The sequence below is a fragment of the Lichenostomus cassidix genome, chromosome Z, assembly GCF_008360975.1.
Source record: "Lichenostomus cassidix isolate B80296 chromosome Z, HeHo_3.0, whole genome shotgun sequence".
In the NCBI taxonomy this organism is placed as follows: Eukaryota; Metazoa; Chordata; class Aves; order Passeriformes; family Meliphagidae; genus Lichenostomus; species Lichenostomus cassidix.
In genome coordinates this window covers 63966207-63985048 of record NC_139511.1, presented here as the reverse complement: position 1 = coordinate 63985048, position 18842 = coordinate 63966207, and the positions used below count along the sequence as shown (strand labels likewise).

The following is an 18842-nucleotide window of genomic DNA, read 5'->3' as shown; positions in this document are numbered from 1 at the left end:
CTGTCACCCAGGGATTATATAAATCATCCTTAACACTCAGTAGTCAGGGACAACATTAATAATTCCTAATGAGACTGTAACTTCTTTTCACTGAAGAAACCGGCACAGTAATCCAGGAAGAAATTAGTTTATGCTGAATACTTTAGTTTGGAAAGAAACCTCCAGTAAAAGAGTAACTTAGAATATTGGGTATCTATGTCAGCCTTGTAGTTCATAAATTCGTGTTTATCAAATGAAAACTTTATTGCAATAAATGGATGATTCACATAAAAACCAACAAAAGTGAACTGCTAACACTGTGCATTCTGAAAGTATACTCTTGCTGACATAAGTAAGATGTGAAAAATGATTCACAAAAACATTTTAAGCACTAAACTTAACATAAACCCAAAGGATTCTGCTGAACTCTGGAGCAATCAACTTGGCAACACACAAACACACTGTTTTCCACAGAAAACAAGGCAGAACGTCATCTGACAAAACAACAAAACTTGACCATAGTCTGCAGTTGTAGAAACCAGCTGCAGATTGCTGACTCTTGGACCACATCCCACAGCAGGGAGGGCTCAGTCTGTGTGTGTGATTTGCAGACTCTGCATCCAGTTCAGTGCCCAGCTGGTCCCAGGTACCTTCAGCTCTGAGCAGGTTGGTTGGTGTGAAAGGACAAGTGGACTTTGGACCCAAACACAACCCACACGGTGTTCTGAAGGTGGGACACTGCACTAAACAACCCAGGAACCACACACTTTTCAGTGAATGTAAGATCAGCCCCATTTTTAACAGCAATATGAATACACCACTCCATGGGACACAGGCAGATACTCCCCTGCTGCAGTTTAGGAGTGACTTCTGTTGCTGAAAAAGGCTACTGAGAAGGCAAACGAATTTCATAAATAATTTTAAATATGAAACTTTTCTTTCTTACGATTCTTAACAGCATTAGTAGAGAGCAGGGTAGGAGTAGGGACATGAACATACAGAAACACTTCAGCTGCAGCATTCTTGCAGATGTGTAATAAACTACTGATCCAAAATAATGATGTTGCCAAAACAGTTATGACTAATGATTAAGTAAATCCTGGCTTCTATATCAATTTACCAATTCAGCATCAGTATGCAGACAAAATGGTAAATTGGTGTCAGATAAAATTCGAAGGAATTGAGTTATATTAAGAATTAATCAAGATGAGGAGGAGCCTAGTGGCTTCACTGACAAAACATGTCAGCACTCACCAGAAAGAAACCACCTGTTGCTATTAAGACATCAATTTCAAAATGTTATCCTCTTTCAAGACAAATTTGGTTGTAAGTCACTGAAAGTTAACTGGCTAATATATGTCTAGTATTCAGATGTTCCCTTGTGTAACTGCCTACTGGAAGCCAAAGACAAAAAATGAAACACAAGCAAAAATTCTTGCAGAACACCATAAAAAGCATCAATGCTTTACACAAACACTACTTTAACATCTGTGCTGGAAGCAGTTTCTGTAGGACATCAACTCCTCTTTTTGCTTTTTCAGCTTCAGTTCAAGTCAAGGATGTGACTAAATGTTCACAGTGGAACACTGAAAGAAATGTTCACAGTGGAAGAAAACATAAGTCTTCAGCTTTCTTCTCACAGAGTTTTTAAAAAAGACATTAAGTCTATCCATCTTTACAGGTTTCATTTAGTTTTGTAAAAAAAATAGTACTTTATATGGTATTTTATATAATCAAAAATATATTACAGATGCCAGCACACAGATCTACACTTCTGCTTCACTGACATTCTCATCAGGGCAACAATAGTATTCCACAAAACAGATCTGTCCATCTTCATTCCTAATCATATACTGCAGTGAAAGAAATCCTTGAGCATCCGTTCGAATGGACACTTTACAAGACAATGCCAGAGCCTTTGTGGATGGTTTAAGCAAAGAAATCTTGTACCTGCAGGAAAAAAAATATAAATCTGAAAAATACATTGTGCAAAGAGGAGCTGAAACATTACTCACAACTAAAGCCACAGAATAAATAAAAAACAACTAGGAACACACTTGGTCTTTACCTGGTAACATTAAACTGTCATTTGTCAGCACTTGGCTTTTGATTACAGATATGGACTTCTAACAGATGGGGAGTATTTTTGCCCCCTATATCCATTTATTTAGTGAAATAAATGGTATAGTAATGCAAGAACAGTTTTTAAACTTCCTATCAAGAACACAGGACTTGGCATAGAGGGCACCAGTCACAGACTTTCTAACCTGTTTGTCTGGGTCTGGTTACAGTGGAATGCTTCCATCAAATCAGAATCCCTAGGGTAGTCCAGATGTGCACTTCCAGCATTTCCAAAAGTGGATAACCTGAAAGACAAAAAGCACCATCTCAAAATACCTGATCAAAGCTCTGTAAAACTCATCAAAATGAGTCATTTGGTACATCCCAATGACTGTTTCTTTCACTTTATTTAACTAAAAATGCTAAACTGTCCACACCAGTGTCACATTTACCAGGTTGTCAAGATATTCATTACTATGTTAACTAGAGTACATATTATAATTTGCTATATTCATTAAAATTCTTCCTGAAATGAACCAGTATTCTAAAATAGGTCCTCTCTCTCCACCCTGAAAACTTCAAGTCCTCACCAAAGAAAGCCAAGCATGAACATTTGAGTTGAAAGCAGTTTCCTACCTGAAGTAGGGCTTATCTGGAGACATGGTAATCTGCAGAACTTCACTGGTCATATCCAGTTCAGCAAATGCTTCTCTTAGTCCCTCCGACTGCAGGATAATTTTATTAACAACCTTTGTACTGCAGAAATCAAAATCTAACAACTCATCAGGTTCCTGAGTGTTGATTTTGCACACTGTCACTACTCCTGCTTCTTCCAAGAACAGCATCAGGGGATACCCATAGCCACGATAACACATTCTAAGGGCCGTTGATGTTCCTGAAAAAGAGAATGAAACACACATTCCGCAGATAGCATAGCTAGGACATTTGCTCACTTCAGAAAACCCACATTTTTCTGGCACTGTCCTAGGTTGCAATATTGATGTAGTTAAGTATTCTATTACCACCAGCTGTGGGCCATTAGCTGCTATCACCCACTCTGGATGACAGGCAATGGGCCATCCTTAGCTATTATCACTTGCTAATGACCCACCCCGCATGACAGGCAATGGGCCATCAGGGACCCACCGTGTGACTCATGGACTTATCCCATTGTGGGATGCTCTGCCCAGGAGGGAGGAGCCAGGTGTTCCCACCTGGATATAACCTGGCCTTGCCTTGGAACTGCCTGAGGTAGCCCTGTCTACTGGGTTCCCAGAGGACAAGAGCTACTACTGGACCTTCAGCTGGAGACCAGATCTTCACAGGATCACTGCTTTAACTGAACTACTTCAGTTGGACTGCTACCACCACCCTAACAGGGTGTTAGGTTGTATCTGACTTTGTCAGTGCTTTTTCCTTGTATTATTTCACTTATTTTTAATTTCAATCTTGACTTGTGATCTCCCACTGGTTTGTTTTCAAACCAATACATATTTTGGCGCCCAACGTGGGGCTCGACCTGGGGAAACTCAGAAATCCTAGCACCATGATGCTCGGCTTATCTATATGGGTACTGTACCTCGCTCTCTATATTTTTCCTCAAATGGGATACTATCTGCCCGTCGTACTGCTCCTGTTGCGACCAGGAAATGGCATGAGAATTGCTCTATTGGTTTATTATGCCTATGGCATGGTTACCTGTGAGGCGATGAACACCATTCGTTATATATACTCGACTTTGTCTGCCTGGCCTAACCTGAGCTGCTTCGTCTGGGACCTGCTCAGCAACCGCACCCACCCTCTGGGGCTAGGAGGAGAGAGCGGTTTCTTCCAGCCTTTCAGGTCAGGCACGGCCGTTTTTGAAAATATTGAGTTCCCTCTGGATGCTAAGGATGGCATAATCTTTTTGTCAGTTCTGTTTTCTTTGATCAGCATCGTGTACATCTTGCTGAAGATCAGAACAATACTTGGTGTGGTACAGCGTCTTCTTGAAGAGGAGGAGAAAAGAAACAAGTCAGCAGGCACCATGTCCACGCAAACTGCCACTAAGAGGAAAGGAACCAAAGGAGCAATCAATGTCTCAACACAGACCACTGCCGAAGCAGAGCAGCCAAAGCCAGTAGTGGTTGCCCCTGTCCAGAAAAAGAAATCCAAGAGCAAATCAGTCCGCACAGCGACTGATGAGGATGCAGCAGGACCATCTCACCAAGCAGAAGAGACAGAACCGGAGATCATCACTCGCTCTCTGTCCCTGGGGGAGCTGCGGGACCTACGGAGGGAATTCACCCGGCAGGCAAACGAGTCCATCTTAACCTGGCTGCTCCGCATCTGGGATGCCGCCGCTAATGACACCATTCTGGATGGAAGTGAGGCCAGGCAACTGGGATCCCTGTCTCAGGATGTGGTCATTGACCAGGGGATTGGGAAAACCCAGGAAACTCTCAGCCTCTGGCGGCGATTGCTGCTGAGTGTACGGGACAGATACCTGTGCAAAGAAGACCTCCAGATGCACCAAAGGAAATGGAACACAATAGAACAAGGTATCCGATGCCTGAGGGAATTGGCCGTACTAGAGATCATTTTCTCAGACAACGAGAGATTCCCCAAGAGCCCAGATAATGTCCGGTGCACTTCACAAATGTGGCTAAGATTCGCGCGGCTCGGACCAGAGATATACTCTCGTTACCTAGCAACATTGCAGTGGAGGGAAGGCGAAGACCAGGTGGGCATGTTAACAAACAAACTGAGAATTTACGAGGACACTGTCACCGCTCCACTACGGACCCAGGTCTCATCGGTAGAAACAAACCTGGCCGAGCAAGTCCGGAGCTTGATTGAAGAGAGCCTCCAGAAACTAAAGAAAGAGCTCAAAGAAGGATTTTTTCATGCCACACCGAAACCAACCAGAGTCTCTGCCATCAGGAGCAGACATACTCCAGCCAGGGAAAGAAAACAAACTCCACGACGTGACCTCTGGTTTTTCCTTCAGGAGCATGGGGAAGACATGAGAAAGTGGGATAGGAAACCCACCTCCTCCTTAGCAGCCCGGGTACGTGAATTGAAAACAGAAACATCCACGTCAGGAGGCTCATCTAGGTACAACACTGCCCCAGTCTCTTGTGGACAGAACCCCCGACAGAATGGAAGTGATAATATGACTGATCCTCTTGAAGGGACCTCAGGAACACATTTACAGGAGAAGAACATCGTGCACCAAAAACAGGATTAGAGGAGCCCTGCCTCTAGCCAGGTAGAGGAAAGGGATAATCGGATCTATTGGACTGTGTGGATCCGATGGCCTGGCACGTCTGACCCACAAAGATACACGGCTTTGGTTGACACCAGCGCTCAGTGCACCCTGATGCCATCCAGGTATGTGGGGACCGAATCCATTTCTATTTCTGGGGTGACAGGAGGATCCCAGCAGCTGACTGTACTGGAAGCTGAAGTGAGTTTAACTGGGAATGAGTGGCAGAAACACCCCATTGTGACTGGTCCAGACGCCCCATGCATCCTCGGCATAGATTATCTCAGGAGTGGATATTTCAAGGACCCGAAGGGACATCGCTGGGCTTTTGGGATAGCAGCCGTGGAGACGGAAGACATAAGACAACTGAATACCCTGCCCGGTCTCTCAGATAACCCGTCTGCTGTAGGACTACTGAGAATTGAAGAACAGCGGGTACCAATTGCTACAGCAACAGTGCATCGCCGGCAATACCGCACTGACAGAGACTCTGTGGCCCCATCCATAAGATGATTCGGGATCTGGAGAGCCAAGGGGTGGTCAGCAAGGCTCACTCACCCTTTAACAGCCCTATATGGCCGGTGCGTAAGTCCAGTGAAGAATGGAGACTGACAGTGGATTACCGTGCCCTGAATGAAGTCACACCACCACTGAGTGCTGCTGTACCGGACATGCTGGAGCTCCAGTACGAGCTGGAATCCAAGGCAGCGAAGTGGTATGCGACCATTGACATTGCCAATGCCTTTTTCTCCATTCCTCTGGCAGCAGAGTGCAGACCTCAGTTTGCTTTCACCTGGAGAGGTGTGCAGTACACGTGGAACCGACTGCCCCAGGGGTGGAAGCACAGTCCCACCATCTGCCATGGACTGATCCAGGCTGCACTGGAAAAGGGTGAGGCTCCAGAACATTTGCAGTATATTGATGACATCATTGTGTGGGGGGACACAGCAACGGAAGTATTTGAGAAAGGAGAGAAAATCATCAGAATTCTCCTGGAAGCCGGTTTTGCCATCAAGAAGAGCAAAGTCAAGGGACCTGCCCGAGAGATCCAGTTCCTGGGAGTAAAGTGGCAAGACGGACGGCGTCAGATTCCTTCTGAGGTCATCAATAAGATCATCGCGATGTCTCCACCAACCAACAAGAAGGAGACACAAGCCTTCCTAGGCGCCATAGGCTTTTGGAGAATGCACATCCCTGAGTACAGCCAGATTGTGAGTCCTCTCTACCTCATCACCCGCAAGAAGAACGATTTCCACTGGGGCCCTGAACAGCAGCAAGCCTTCACCCAGATCAAACAGGAGATCGCTCATGCAGTAGCCCTGGGACCAGTCAGGACAGGACCAGAGGTAAAGAATGTGCTTTACTCTGCAGCCGGGAGCCATGGTCTGTCCTGGAGCCTTTGGCAGAAGGTGCCTGGTGAGACCCGAGGTCGACCACTGGGATTCTGGAGTCGAAGTTACAGAGGGTCTGAAGTCAACTACCCTCCCACCGAGAAAGAAATCTTGGCAGCTTACGAAGGAGTCCAAGCCGCCTCAGAGGTGATCGGCACAGAAACACAACTTCTCCTTGCACCCCGACTGCCAGTGCTGGGGTGGATGTTCAAGGGAAGGGTTCCCTCTACCCACCATGCCACTGATGCCACATGGAGCAAATGGATTGCTCTCATCACACAGCGCGCCCGTATTGGAAACCCGAATCGCCCTGGGATTCTGGAAATCATAACAAACTGGCCTGAAGGTGAGACTTTTAAATTATCTTCAGAAGAAGCAGAGGAGCAAGTAGCACGTGCCGAGGAAGCACCCCCGTATAACGAGCTGCAGGAGAGTGAAAGACGCTATGCCCTCTTCACCGATGGTTCCTGCCGAATTGTAGGCGCAGATCGGAAATGGAAAGCTGCAGTATGGAGCCCCACACGACAAGCTGTACAGGCTACCGAGGGACAAGGTGGATTGAGTCAGGTCGCAGAGCTTAAAGCCATCCAACTGGCTTTGGATATTGCTGAACGAGAGAAATGGCCAAGGCTTTATCTCTACACCGACTCCTGGATGGTAGCCAATGCACTGTGGGGATGGTTAGATCGCTGGAGAAAGGCTAACTGGCAGCGCAGAGGAAAACCCATCTGGGCCGCTGAGATTTGGCAGGACATCGCCACCCGGACAGAAAAACTGACTGTGAAAGTTCGACACGTGGATGCACATGTTCCTAAGAGTCGGGCTAATGAAGAGCATCGTAACAATGAGCAGGTGGACCGAGCTGCCAAGGTGGAAGTGTCACAGGTGGATCTGGACTGGCAGCACAAAGGAGAATTATTTCTAGCTCGTTGGGCCCATGATGCCTCTGGTCATCAAGGGAGAGATGCGACATACAGGTGGGCTCGTGACCGAGGGGTGGACTTGACCATGGACAACATCTCTCAGGTCATCCACAGCTGTGAGACTTGCGCTGCAATCAAACAGGCCAAGCGGGTGAAGCCTCTGTGGTATGGTGGACGATGGTCAAAGTACAGGTATGGGGAAGTATGGCAAGTTGACTACATCACACTTCCCCAAACCCGCCAAGGAAAGCGCTACGTGTTGACCATGGTGGAAGCAACCACAGGATGGTTAGAGACCTACCCTGTGCCTCATGCTACTGCCCGGAACACCATCTTGGGTCTGGAAAAGCAAGTCCTGTGGAGACATGGTACCCCTGAGAGAATCGAGTCTGACAACGGAACCCATTTCAAGAATGGCCTCATAAGCACCTGGGCTAGAGAACACGGAATTGAATGGATATACCACATCCCCTATCATGCACCAGCTGCTGGGAAAGTTGAGCGGTGCAACGGAATACTTAAGACAACTTTGAAGGCACTTGGCGGGGGAACCTTCAAAAATTGGGAACTGAACTTAGCAAAGGCCACCTGGATGGTTAACACAAGGGGTTCTATCAATCGAGCCGGTCCTGCCGAGTCCGAACCTTTGCACCCAGTGGATGGAGATAAAGTCCCTGTGGTACACGTAAGAGGTTTTTTAGGAAAGACTGTTTGGATTAGTCCCACCTCAGGCAAAGGCAAACCCATCCATGGAGTGGTTTTTGCCCAAGGACCTGGTTATACTTGGTGGGTGATGAAGGCAGATGGGGAAACCTGTTGTGTACCACAAGGAGACCTTATCTTGAGTGAGAACTGTGTAGATGGTAATAGAATAAGGGGTGGATAATGTCCTAGGTTGCAATATTGATGTAGTTAAGTATTCTATTACCACCAGCTGTGGGCCATTAGCTGCTATCACCCACTCCAGATGACAGGCAATGGGCCATCCTTAGCTATTATCACTTGCTAATGACCCACCCCGCATGACAGGCAATGGGCCATCAGGGACCCACCGTGTGACTCATGGACTTATCTCATCCCATTGTGAGATGCTCTGCCGAGGAGGGAGGAGCCAGGTGTTCCCACCTGGATATAACCTGGCCTTGGAACTGCCTGAGCTAGCCCTGTCTACTGGGTTCCCAGAGGACCAGAGCTACCACTGGATCTTCAGCTGGAGACTAGACCTTCACAGGATCACCGCTTCAACTGGACTACTTCAGTTGGACTGCTACTACCACCCTAACAGGGTGTTAGGTTGTATCTGACTTTGTCAGTGCTTTTCCTTGTATTATTTCACTTATTTTTAATTTCAATCTTGACTTGTGATCTCCCACTGGTTTGTTTTCAAACCAATACAGGCACATGGGGCACAGATCATTTGGATTCAGCCTCCAATATATTACTGTAGCACAGCTAGTGTAGCCTTCTAAACACCCCCTGAAATGCCAGTGGTTACGCTGCAAAATTAAAAGACTTGAGTGTAGACAGTTCAAATCCAAGTGATTTCACCCACCAGACTGGTAATGCCAGGTGTACCAATGAAGACATGGTACAAATAGCTTAAGGGAACTGGAAAATCCTCACGGTCCTGTGGTTCTCTCTGGCTCACAACATCTTACCTTACCACTCTTGTTACTTGTGCAACCCAAACTGAAGCTAACACAGCCAAGCTTGTGCTATGGTCACACCCTCCTATTCCAGGTTATCACCATCTGAACCTCTGGTTTCCCAAAATCACAGTGTTCTTTGGTACACTTGATTTAGAACTTTAGGTCAGCCACAACCAAAACTGCAGAGGAATGAGGAGTTCAACACAGACCCGCAAGGGCAGAACTTCCCAAAAAGCTCTCATGGTACCATTCCATTCCACCCAAGCATGCAGTGCATTCTGCAGCACCCACACAGCCTTTCATGGATTCACTGTACCACACCTGGCACGGAGCTGGTTCCAAAAATGGTCAGGCAGTCCAGAAGAACTGACAAATTGACCCGGAACATCACAGATTCCTCCTGAACAGAAAATTCCTGGAAGATTTCTGCCTGTAAGTTAAAGTAAAGAGATGAAAAGTGGTGAGTTTCTGCAATTATTTTCAGTTCACACTTCAGAGCTTTCCCTTTCAGAAATCAGCACAACACAAAAAGATTTCTACATGCAACACAGCACGGATCATAGAAAAATGTGTTTTCATCCTCAAAACTAGGAAAATACAGTCAGGTCACAGTTGAAACAAGGTAGGATGGCATAACCATGAAATCCTAAACACTTGTCTTTTATGGATTAAGGACAAGTTACAAATGTTAAAGCCTAAAGCCACTTACTTTTAAAGCTGGAAACATCTATGGAACTATACAATGTGCCACCCTTCTCTAGTAACAATACTAACTTTTCTACACTCAGAGCATGAATAAACATTCCAAACACTAAAAGTATGTAAGAACACAACACAACAGTGAGTTCACCACTCTGAAATATGTGCTGAATCCTGCCTTTGACCAGCCTGATGGGGGTAAACTACTCCATGCTATCCTGTTTGTCGTTGGCACTCACTGCTTTGTGGCATGTGCAGGAACAGAGTATCTCAGAAATAAAGCAGAGTGACATGAGCTGCTCTTGGAAAAGCAATTTCATATTTTATTGGCAGCTCAGAGGGAAAACCCCATCCTGGGGTGCTTTGAGCACATCACAACCATCTTCAATCAAGTGTGAATCTGTACTCTTTCACAGCTGACATAAATCCCACCTTCTGGCTTTGGGATGAGACATAAAAACACTCCATGATGGATACTCTACAAGCTTGCTTGGGCAACTAAGCACAGCAGGGCCTGAGGGAGCTGTGGGTTTAGCAGGCACCAACACTTTAAACAAGGCCACAAGCCCTCCACACTGTCAGTGTGCTGCAATGTACTGTGTGCAGGGTTCGGAATTCCAGCAGCATGGGCACCCATGAACAAGGGCAACTTCACGGCCCTTTTTCCACATCAGCTCACACACGTATGTCATGGTTCCTGCAAAGTCTCCCCTTCTGCACAGGTGGACACAGAATCATGGAATTGTTATGGTTGAGAGGGACCTCTGGAGATCACCAGGTCCAACCCTCCTGCCCGGGCAGGGTCACCTGGAGCAGGTGACACAGGAAGGCATCCAGGTGGGGTTGGAATGTCTCCAGAGAGGGAAACCCCACCACCTCCCTGGCCAGCTATTCCAGTGCTCTGCCACCCTCAATGTGAAGAAGCTCTTCCTTGTGTTGAGGTGGAACTTCCTTTGTTTTAGTTTATGGCCGTAACTCCTTATACTGTCACTGGTTACTACTTTAAAGAATCTGGCACCATCCTCTTGGCACCCATTTTTAAGATATTTATATGCATTAACGAGATCCCCTCTCAGTCTGCTCTTCTCCAGACAAACAAGCCCAGACCCCAGTCTCCCCTCATAACAGAGATGCTCCTGTCCTTCAGAGTTTTCGATACAATAATCTCTGTGGCCTCCAGCAGCGCTGTCCTCCCCGGGCTGCTGTCCATACCTGGATGAAGGCGTTGGCCTGGATGCACTTGGCATCCTCCACCGTGACGCGCAGCCCGCTGGCCGTGGCGAAGCAGGTGGCGTGGTCCTGGAAGTGCACTGCCCGCAGGAGGCTGGACAGGTGCCGGGCATTGTCCAGGCTGGCGGACAGCACGTAGGGCTCGGCGCTGGCCGGCGGCTGTGCCGAGAACGGCATGGCCGGACAGCGGGAGCGCGGCGGGCCGGGAACACGGCAGGGAACAGGAAATGCGGGTCGAGCGCAGCGAACAGAGAGCACAGCCAACAGAGAGCACAGCGAATAGAAAGCTGAGGCAAATCGAGCGCGGGAAGTGAGGTCAGAGGAACACGGAGCACCGGAAGGGTGGCACAGGAAGCGGAGCACACGAGCAGGCGGCGCGGCATGGCGAGCAGTCGGATGGCGGCCAAGAGGAGGCGTGGAGCGCCGGCCGCCGGCAAGGCGAAACGCGCCAGGAGAGCCCCGAGCGCTGGCGAGGCGGTGCCGGAGGCTGCCCCGAAGGAACACGGCAACCCGCCGCAGGAGCACAGCATCCCGCCGCCCGTGTCCCAGGTACCGCCGGTCGGCCCGGGCTCGGGCTGTCTGAGGGAACACGGCTGCTAAACCAGGATAGACGGGTTTAGTCGTAATTCTTTTATAATCCCAGCACAAGTGGCGGTGTGTTGTTTCCGAGAGAATGCGCGAAGAGCGCTGCTGTGTTCCATGTCGGTAAGATGTGTTACCACAGTCTCAGAAGCAGAGTTGGGTAATTCTGTTGTATAGAGAGGATGTAAGGAGATTGTGTTCCATTTAGGAATCATCCGGAGAAGGCCTCGGCAGTTGTTTGCTTTCAAGGAAAACGGAAGGCACCGCGTGTAAACCAAAGATTTCGCAATATGCTTATCGACAGTAAAAGCTGGATTGTGCTCTGGGGCTGTGCCTGAGCTCATTTTTTAGGAAAATAAGGAAAATATAGGAAAATGAAAATAAGAATTTTTAATACTTCGGTGGGAGTAAAAGGCTGTGCCTGGGAGCACGCTGGGTCGGGATGAGGACGGTTCCTCCTGTAAAAGCAGCGCTCCTCCATTCTGTAGGGAGTCACCGCTCTTTCTGAGAGGGTGGCTCTGTCTGGGTGGTGAAAACAAAGGTTCTTTCTTGTGCCTTTTTGTAATTACTGTCCAAACTCCCGTTTTTGCTGTGTTTGAACAGGTATTAAGGATAGAAGCTTCCCACGTAACTGTTGTGGTTTTTTTCTAGGGTAAATGGAAAAACAAGGAGCGAGTGCTGATATTCTCCTCTCGTGGAATTAATTTCAGAACAAGGCACCTAATGCAAGACTTAAGGACATTGATGCCTCACTCTAAAGCAGGTAGGGTTAAACATAATTCCTAAGTAATATTTTGAGAATACTTTTAAGCCAACAGCTTCTAAGAGGCTGTTCATTTATTCTTTTAAATGTGGTACAGAAGTGTTTTGATGAAACTTACATCTTAAACGAACAGTAAGCCCCTTTTGAGCCAAAAAGTACAGTAATTGTTGTTGTATATTAATATTTTCTGGGAAATGAATCCTATGGCATAAGTCCTGAACCTGCACAGTTGGTTCTGTTGCTGTGTTTATTTATTACATAAAGGCAGAAACAGTTTGATAGTTAATCTTTCATTTATAAGCAAGCAAAATTTTTACAAAAGGACTGACCCTTAGAAGAATCTTTTGCATTGCTTTTCCAGCCTTGTAAATGTTGTTTTTGTCTTCCAGATACAAAAATGGACTGTAAAGACCAGTTATTTGTAATCAACGAGGTAATCAAGGATTTATCTAGTGCTTTTTTATTTTATTTTCTATGGAAATTCAGTATGCAAGGGCAAAGGGCAACCAAGTTCAAAATATATCATACTAGTTACAGGAGTTGTGTAACTTCATAGCAAAAATCATTGATATTCAGAAATCACTTATGTTTAAACAGAAGGTTGACTTTTGATTAATAAAACCGAAATGAAACTTTTAATTAGATACAGATTTTCATAATGAAGAAATAAAGCATAATGTTCATTTCTGTATAGGTGAAAGTGATGCCTGAAACAGGCTACCTGAAAACAGAGGCCAAAACAATTAGGTGTGTAAAAAGCAGACACATTTATTCAAGGCCTTCAAGGTACATTCAGGCAAGCCAAGTCCCTCTCGGGGACTACACCCAAAATGGATGCTGGGTTTAGCTCTTTACCTTTTATAAGTTTTGTCTTATTAGCATATTGGTCCCTAATTCTCTAATCACACCTTCAGGTGATGATACTGACCACCCCAGGCCCTGCTCCACCTTTCCACCATTGTTTACATATTTTTGGGCCCTAGGGTAACTAATATGTCCTTGAATCCAGAGAGCTTTGTTTTGGTTAAATGTGTTGGGAACAGAGGTTTTCAGCATTCTGTAACAGCTCAGAAGTACACCAAGTTACAGATGCATGAAGACAACAAACAAACAACAAAAAAAAACCAAACCCAAAATTATTAGGGCATCAAAAGGTGTAGTACAGCTTACACTTGAACAGTGCAGGACACAAATATGCACCCAGCCCAAATGTAGTAGGACACTGGTAGTTCTGAACGTAGAACCTACTGTTTCAGCTCCTGCTCTTGTGTGTATATCTTGGAGAGCTTAGCAGGTTGTTTGTAGCTTTAATGAAGTTGTAACTCTGTGTAATAATTTGCAGATCTGTAGGTGTAATTTAATAAGACAAGATCTTTGCTTTTAAACTTGCATTTTGAGAGAGGAAAATATTAGAGATTAATGTGGAAAGTTTTCAAAAACGTCTTTAGAATGTTTGTAAACAACTAATTTTCTGTGTCTTGTGTAGGTGTGTGAAATGAAAAACTGCAATAAGTGCATCTTTTTTGAAGCCAAAAAGAAACAGGATCTCTACATGTGGTAAGGAAGTGTTTTGTTACATTTCTGTTTGTTTCATAGCTCAAGTTTCCTACTGTAATAGTGAAGATGCTTGAAATAGTGCTCTTTAGTTAATTCTGTTCTAATATTGCACTTCCACAGATAGTGCAAATTTACAATGCATGACCAGCTTTTGGAGATGGTTTGCAGCAGTATTTCACAAAATTATTTAGAAAGCAAGTGTTTATGAGCTTGTTAAAGAACTAAATACTGCTATAAAAGTGACAGAAACTACTTCAGTACAGGAATAACTGGTTGGGGTGTAGTGTGGAAATCCAGCACGTCTTCTGGCTGCTGTTAACATTTCTCTTTTCCTTCTTCCACAACACCTGTCTTCTGCAGGTTTTCAAACATACCACAGGGACCATCTGCTAAATTTTTGGTGCAGAATGGTAAGGTGCTTGACATTATTCTCTGTGCTTGTACTCTTGCTATTTTGTGTGAAAAGTTTTCTATCAGTAATAAAATAACTTTTTTTTTAAAAAAATCACTGTAGTTCACACACTGGCTGAATTGAAGATGACAGGAAATTGCCTAAGGGGTTCAAGACCCCTTTTGTCTTTTGATCCAGTAAGTACAGATTTTATTTAATCAAGTATGTTTTTATTTTCTTTGTATGTCTATTGTGTTTAGCCTTGTATGTAAAATTATATTTTTATTCTTTGTAGATGTTTGACCAGGAGCCACACTATGCCCTGCTAAAAGAATTGTTTATTCAGGTCAGTCTGTAGTTCTGCTGTCCAGTGTGTCTTCTTGGAAACTTCTTGGAAGTGTCTTTTGGCAGCATACTTAAAAATTGCAAGTCTTTTCTTCAAATAGCAGTTTTACACTTCTAAACTTTGAAAGGTCACAGAGGATTGGGATCATATTCTTAGCATGACTCAGACACTTGTTCTTAAGTTTCAGATTATGAAGTGTAACCTGGGTTTGGGATTTTAGTAAATTAAAAGTAATTTAAAATGAGCCATTTATGGTTGACCTCTTAAGTGGCAGATATTCCGAAATAACTGCTTTTTATTGCAGATATTCAGTACACCGCAGTACCACCCCAAAAGCCAGCCTTTTGTTGATCATGTTTTCACCTTCTCCATTACTGATGGAAGGATCTGGTTTCGCAATTACCAGGTCAGTGGCCTCTCTTGTCTCTTCAGAAGGAGCTCAGGGGAGTAATTTCATATAAAATATGTTAATTAAAATAAAATGAGAAGAATCATTATTGTTAGCAGGATATGCCAGTCACTAGTGCTTGCAGATTCAGTGTCCTGAAATGACTTACCTCTCCTGTATCTCTGGAGCGATCTGGTTCACTCAGTTTGCATTCAATGAGTTGTGATTCTGTGATCGATGTCTTGGTAGCAGGAAGTACTACCCAAACCCTAAACTGTGCCTTTTAACCTAAATTACTGCTTTGGCCCAAAGTGAGCTAGAACTTGCTTTCTGTAGAAGGAATTCACAAATACCTTGTAGCTCAAAAGCTTGCTTGAATTTAAAATAACTGCTTTATGAACAGAACTGGGTTCATACAAATCTAGCTAATCAACTTCACTGGTTGATCCACTGATCCACGTTATCTTGGATTTAATTCAGTTATGTATTACCATATGCAAGATGCATACAAGGTCATATGCTTTGATTCTATCTGTGGGCAATGGAGAAAGTTTTCTTTTTATTGCAGATAATAGAGGAAGATGCATCTCTAGTAGAAATCGGACCTCGTTTTGTCCTGAACCTCATAAAAATCTTCCAAGGTAGCTTTGGAGGACCAACTCTGTATGAAAATCCTCATTACCAGTCCCCCAATATGGTAAGCAGCTCTGTCTTTGTTTTCTCTTTCATTTAGCAACTAATTTGAAAACCAATCTTCGAGTCAGTCTGTGCAGGAGCATTGAGTATGCAGAAAAGAGTGCCCTAAACTGATGATGTTTGAGAACAGAGTAATTTTGTAATCATTAAATGAATGCAGATATCTCTGAAAAGATGGTTCTATGCTGAGGATTTTGACCATAAAGTAGAAAGAATTACCGTGTCTTTCTTTAATACCATATTTCTTCCACCTTGCTTATTTGAAACATGAAATTTAAACTCTTATTTTTATAGCATCGCCGGCTGGTGAGATTGTCAGTGGCAGCTAAGTTCAGAGAGAAGCAGCAAGTGAAAGAAGTGCAAATGATTAAGAAAAAAGGGACTAAAGTCCTTGTTAAAGAAGATCCTACCGAAGTGGTCTTTGAAACTCCAGCTGAAGAGAAGCCAGTGGAAATACAGCTTGTGAAACCAGAGTCAAAGCCAATTGTTAAAGATAAAAAGAAACTACGCAAAATTCAGAGGAAGAAGCAAAAAAAGCTATTCAGAAAAGAAGGATCTGCATAGATGTTACAAGGGATGTAACTTGATAATGTATTGACTGAATATTGTAAATATTTGAATTGCTGTTGTACAGACAAACATGTCTGAACTTCAGTTTTTAAGTAAACAAAACATACATTTCTTTCTAAAGATTGAGTTTGCATTCTTTATTGTTTTTTGGGATTCTGGGTTTTGAAAAATAAATGAATGGCCTTAAATAATGTTTAAGGCCATTCAACCTGGTCTTAAACACTTCCAGGGCTTGGTCGTCCACAGCTGCTCTGGACAACTTGTTCCAGTGTATCACCACCTCAGAAAACTGTTTCCTAACATCTATAGTCTGATTCCAATAAACTTTTCTTGACTGATGTTAATGACAGACATCTCGGGGGCTATTTCTTTATAACATAACCTTTAATCTAGTTCACTGTTCCTGGCCTCACGACCTGGTTCTTCCACTGACTATTTCTGTCTCCCTGTGCACTCCCACAAAATTTCTTGTGTTTCAAGGTCTTGCTTGTGCCCTGTTTCTATTTGAGTCCTCTGTTTCAATTTCCAGCATGCTAGTGCTGAAAAGACACAACTGGCTCGAGAGGAAGCTGACTTCTTCCATCCAGCAGGGCGAAGGAAATCCCATATGACTTCTGCAAATAACTTCTTCAACGAGGTAGTCTGCTTTATGATTGGAAAGAAGGACTGGTGGATACAGACATGTGTTCAGTTCATGTAGTCTAATACATAGTCACAGTTGGAAGGGATTCCCACGAGGGTCATTAAGTCCAACTTGACTCCTTGCAGAACCAAGAACCAAAGCATGTAATACTTTGTGATACTAAGGTCATCATCCAGACCTTCATTAACTTGGCTTGGTGCCATGACCACTTCTGTGGGAGCTGACAGCCTTCAGGGGGAAGAACCTTTTCTTGGTGTCCAACCTGAACTTTACCTGACACATGATTTAACCCCAGCTGGCGCCTCAGCCACACAGAGTTGCCTGCTCACTCTCATGGGGTGGGGAAGAGAATCAGAAGGATGAAAGTGAAAACTTGTGAATTGAGATAAAGACTCTTTAAAAGGTAAAGCAAAAGCCGTGCACAGAAGCAAAGCAAAACAAGGAATTTATCCACTAGGTCCTGTGGGTAGGCAATTGTTCAGCTGTTCCCAGGAAAGCTGTGTTGCATGGTGCCATGTGGTGTGGGATAGCCCTGTGGTCAGTTGGGGCTGGCTGTCCTGGCTGCATCCCCTCTCAGTTTCTTGTGCACCCCTCACTGGTGCATGGGGTAAAAAAAGTGACTATGACTCTGAGCCCTGCTCAGCAATAATGGAAACTTTTCTGTTATTACCAACACTGTTTTCAGCACAAATCCAAAACACAGCTCCATACCTGCTACTGTGATGAAAATTAACTCTATTCCAGCCAAAACCTCCTGTGACAAAGGTGTACATGCAATGAGGTCCCCCCTCAGCCTTCTCTCCAAGCTGAGAAAGCCATGTGACCTCAGCTGCTCCTAAGTCTTGCCCCTGAGACCTTTTTCCATCTAAGTTGCCCTCGTGCTCCACTCCAATAGCTTTATATCCTTCTTATATTGTGGCACCAAAAACTGCCCCCAGCATTCAAGGTGAGGCTGCCCCAGAGCAGAGAGGAGCAGGACAATCCCCTCCCTTGCCTGGCTGGTGATGCTGTGCCTGATGCCCCCAGGACAGGCTTAGCCCTCCTGGCTGCCAGGGCACTGCTGACCTGTGTTCAACTTGCCATCTTTGGATTAAACACTGAGATAAGGACCTCCAGATCTTACTGTGAGATCAGGGCCTCCAGACCTCACTGTCTGCTCCAAAGCTCTGTTCATGTGGTGCCCACCGATACACATGTGACCTAGAGAAGAAAGTGGCTTGGGACAACCCTAAGATCTCTGACAAGCAATCAAAAAAAGCTACCTTGAGAAGGGGTGCTGTTCTGGCTGTGCCTCTGAGCTCCTCAGCACCCACAGGAATCAGAAATATCTCTTTCAGAAATAGCATGGCCAGCAGGGCTAGGAAAGTGATTTTTCCACTGTGCTTGGCACTGATGAGGTCCTTGAGTCCTGTGCTCAGGTCTGGGCCCCTCAGTTCTGGAAGGACTTTGAGGCGCTGGAGTGAGTCCAGAAAAGGGCAGCGAAGCCAGTGAAGCACAACAAAGCCTGGAGCACAAGTCCTAAGAGGAGCGGGGGGTGTTCAGCCTGGAAGAGGCTCAGGGGAGACCTTATTGCTCTCTTCAACTCCCCGAAAGGAAGGTGTGGCCAGGTTGTGGTCAGCATTTTCTCTGAGGCAACTAGCAACGGGACAAGAGGACACAGCCTTAAGCCATGCCAGGGGAGATTTAGGTTGGACATTAGGAGTAATCTCTTCACAGAAAGGGTGATT

At 45.0% G+C, this 18842-nt stretch overlaps 2 protein-coding genes across 2 annotated transcripts; one reads left to right on the top strand and one right to left on the bottom strand.

Annotated features, from left to right (window-relative positions):
• Positions 1 to 204: 204 nt before the first annotated feature.
• On the bottom strand, positions 205 to 11428 carry RAD1 (RAD1 checkpoint DNA exonuclease). Its single transcript, XM_085042398.1, has 5 exons — positions 11162 to 11428; positions 9572 to 9680; positions 2677 to 2935; positions 2247 to 2345; positions 205 to 1929 (listed from the first exon to the last, which is right to left on the bottom strand). Exons 1-5 carry the CDS (start codon positions 11354 to 11356, stop codon positions 1746 to 1748), a joined length of 846 nt encoding a protein of 281 aa, XP_084898524.1. The 5' UTR covers positions 11357 to 11428; the 3' UTR covers positions 205 to 1745.
• A 94-nt stretch (positions 11429 to 11522) lies between these two features.
• Positions 11523 to 16592, top strand: BRIX1 (biogenesis of ribosomes BRX1). The gene is made up of 10 exons (XM_085043386.1): positions 11523 to 11728; positions 12413 to 12524; positions 12914 to 12957; positions 14011 to 14081; positions 14442 to 14491; positions 14596 to 14669; positions 14768 to 14818; positions 15123 to 15224; positions 15775 to 15903; positions 16197 to 16592. Exons 1-10 carry the CDS (start codon positions 11561 to 11563, stop codon positions 16464 to 16466), a joined length of 1071 nt encoding a protein of 356 aa, XP_084899512.1. The 5' UTR covers positions 11523 to 11560; the 3' UTR covers positions 16467 to 16592.
• The last annotated feature ends 2250 nt before the right edge of the window (positions 16593 to 18842 follow it).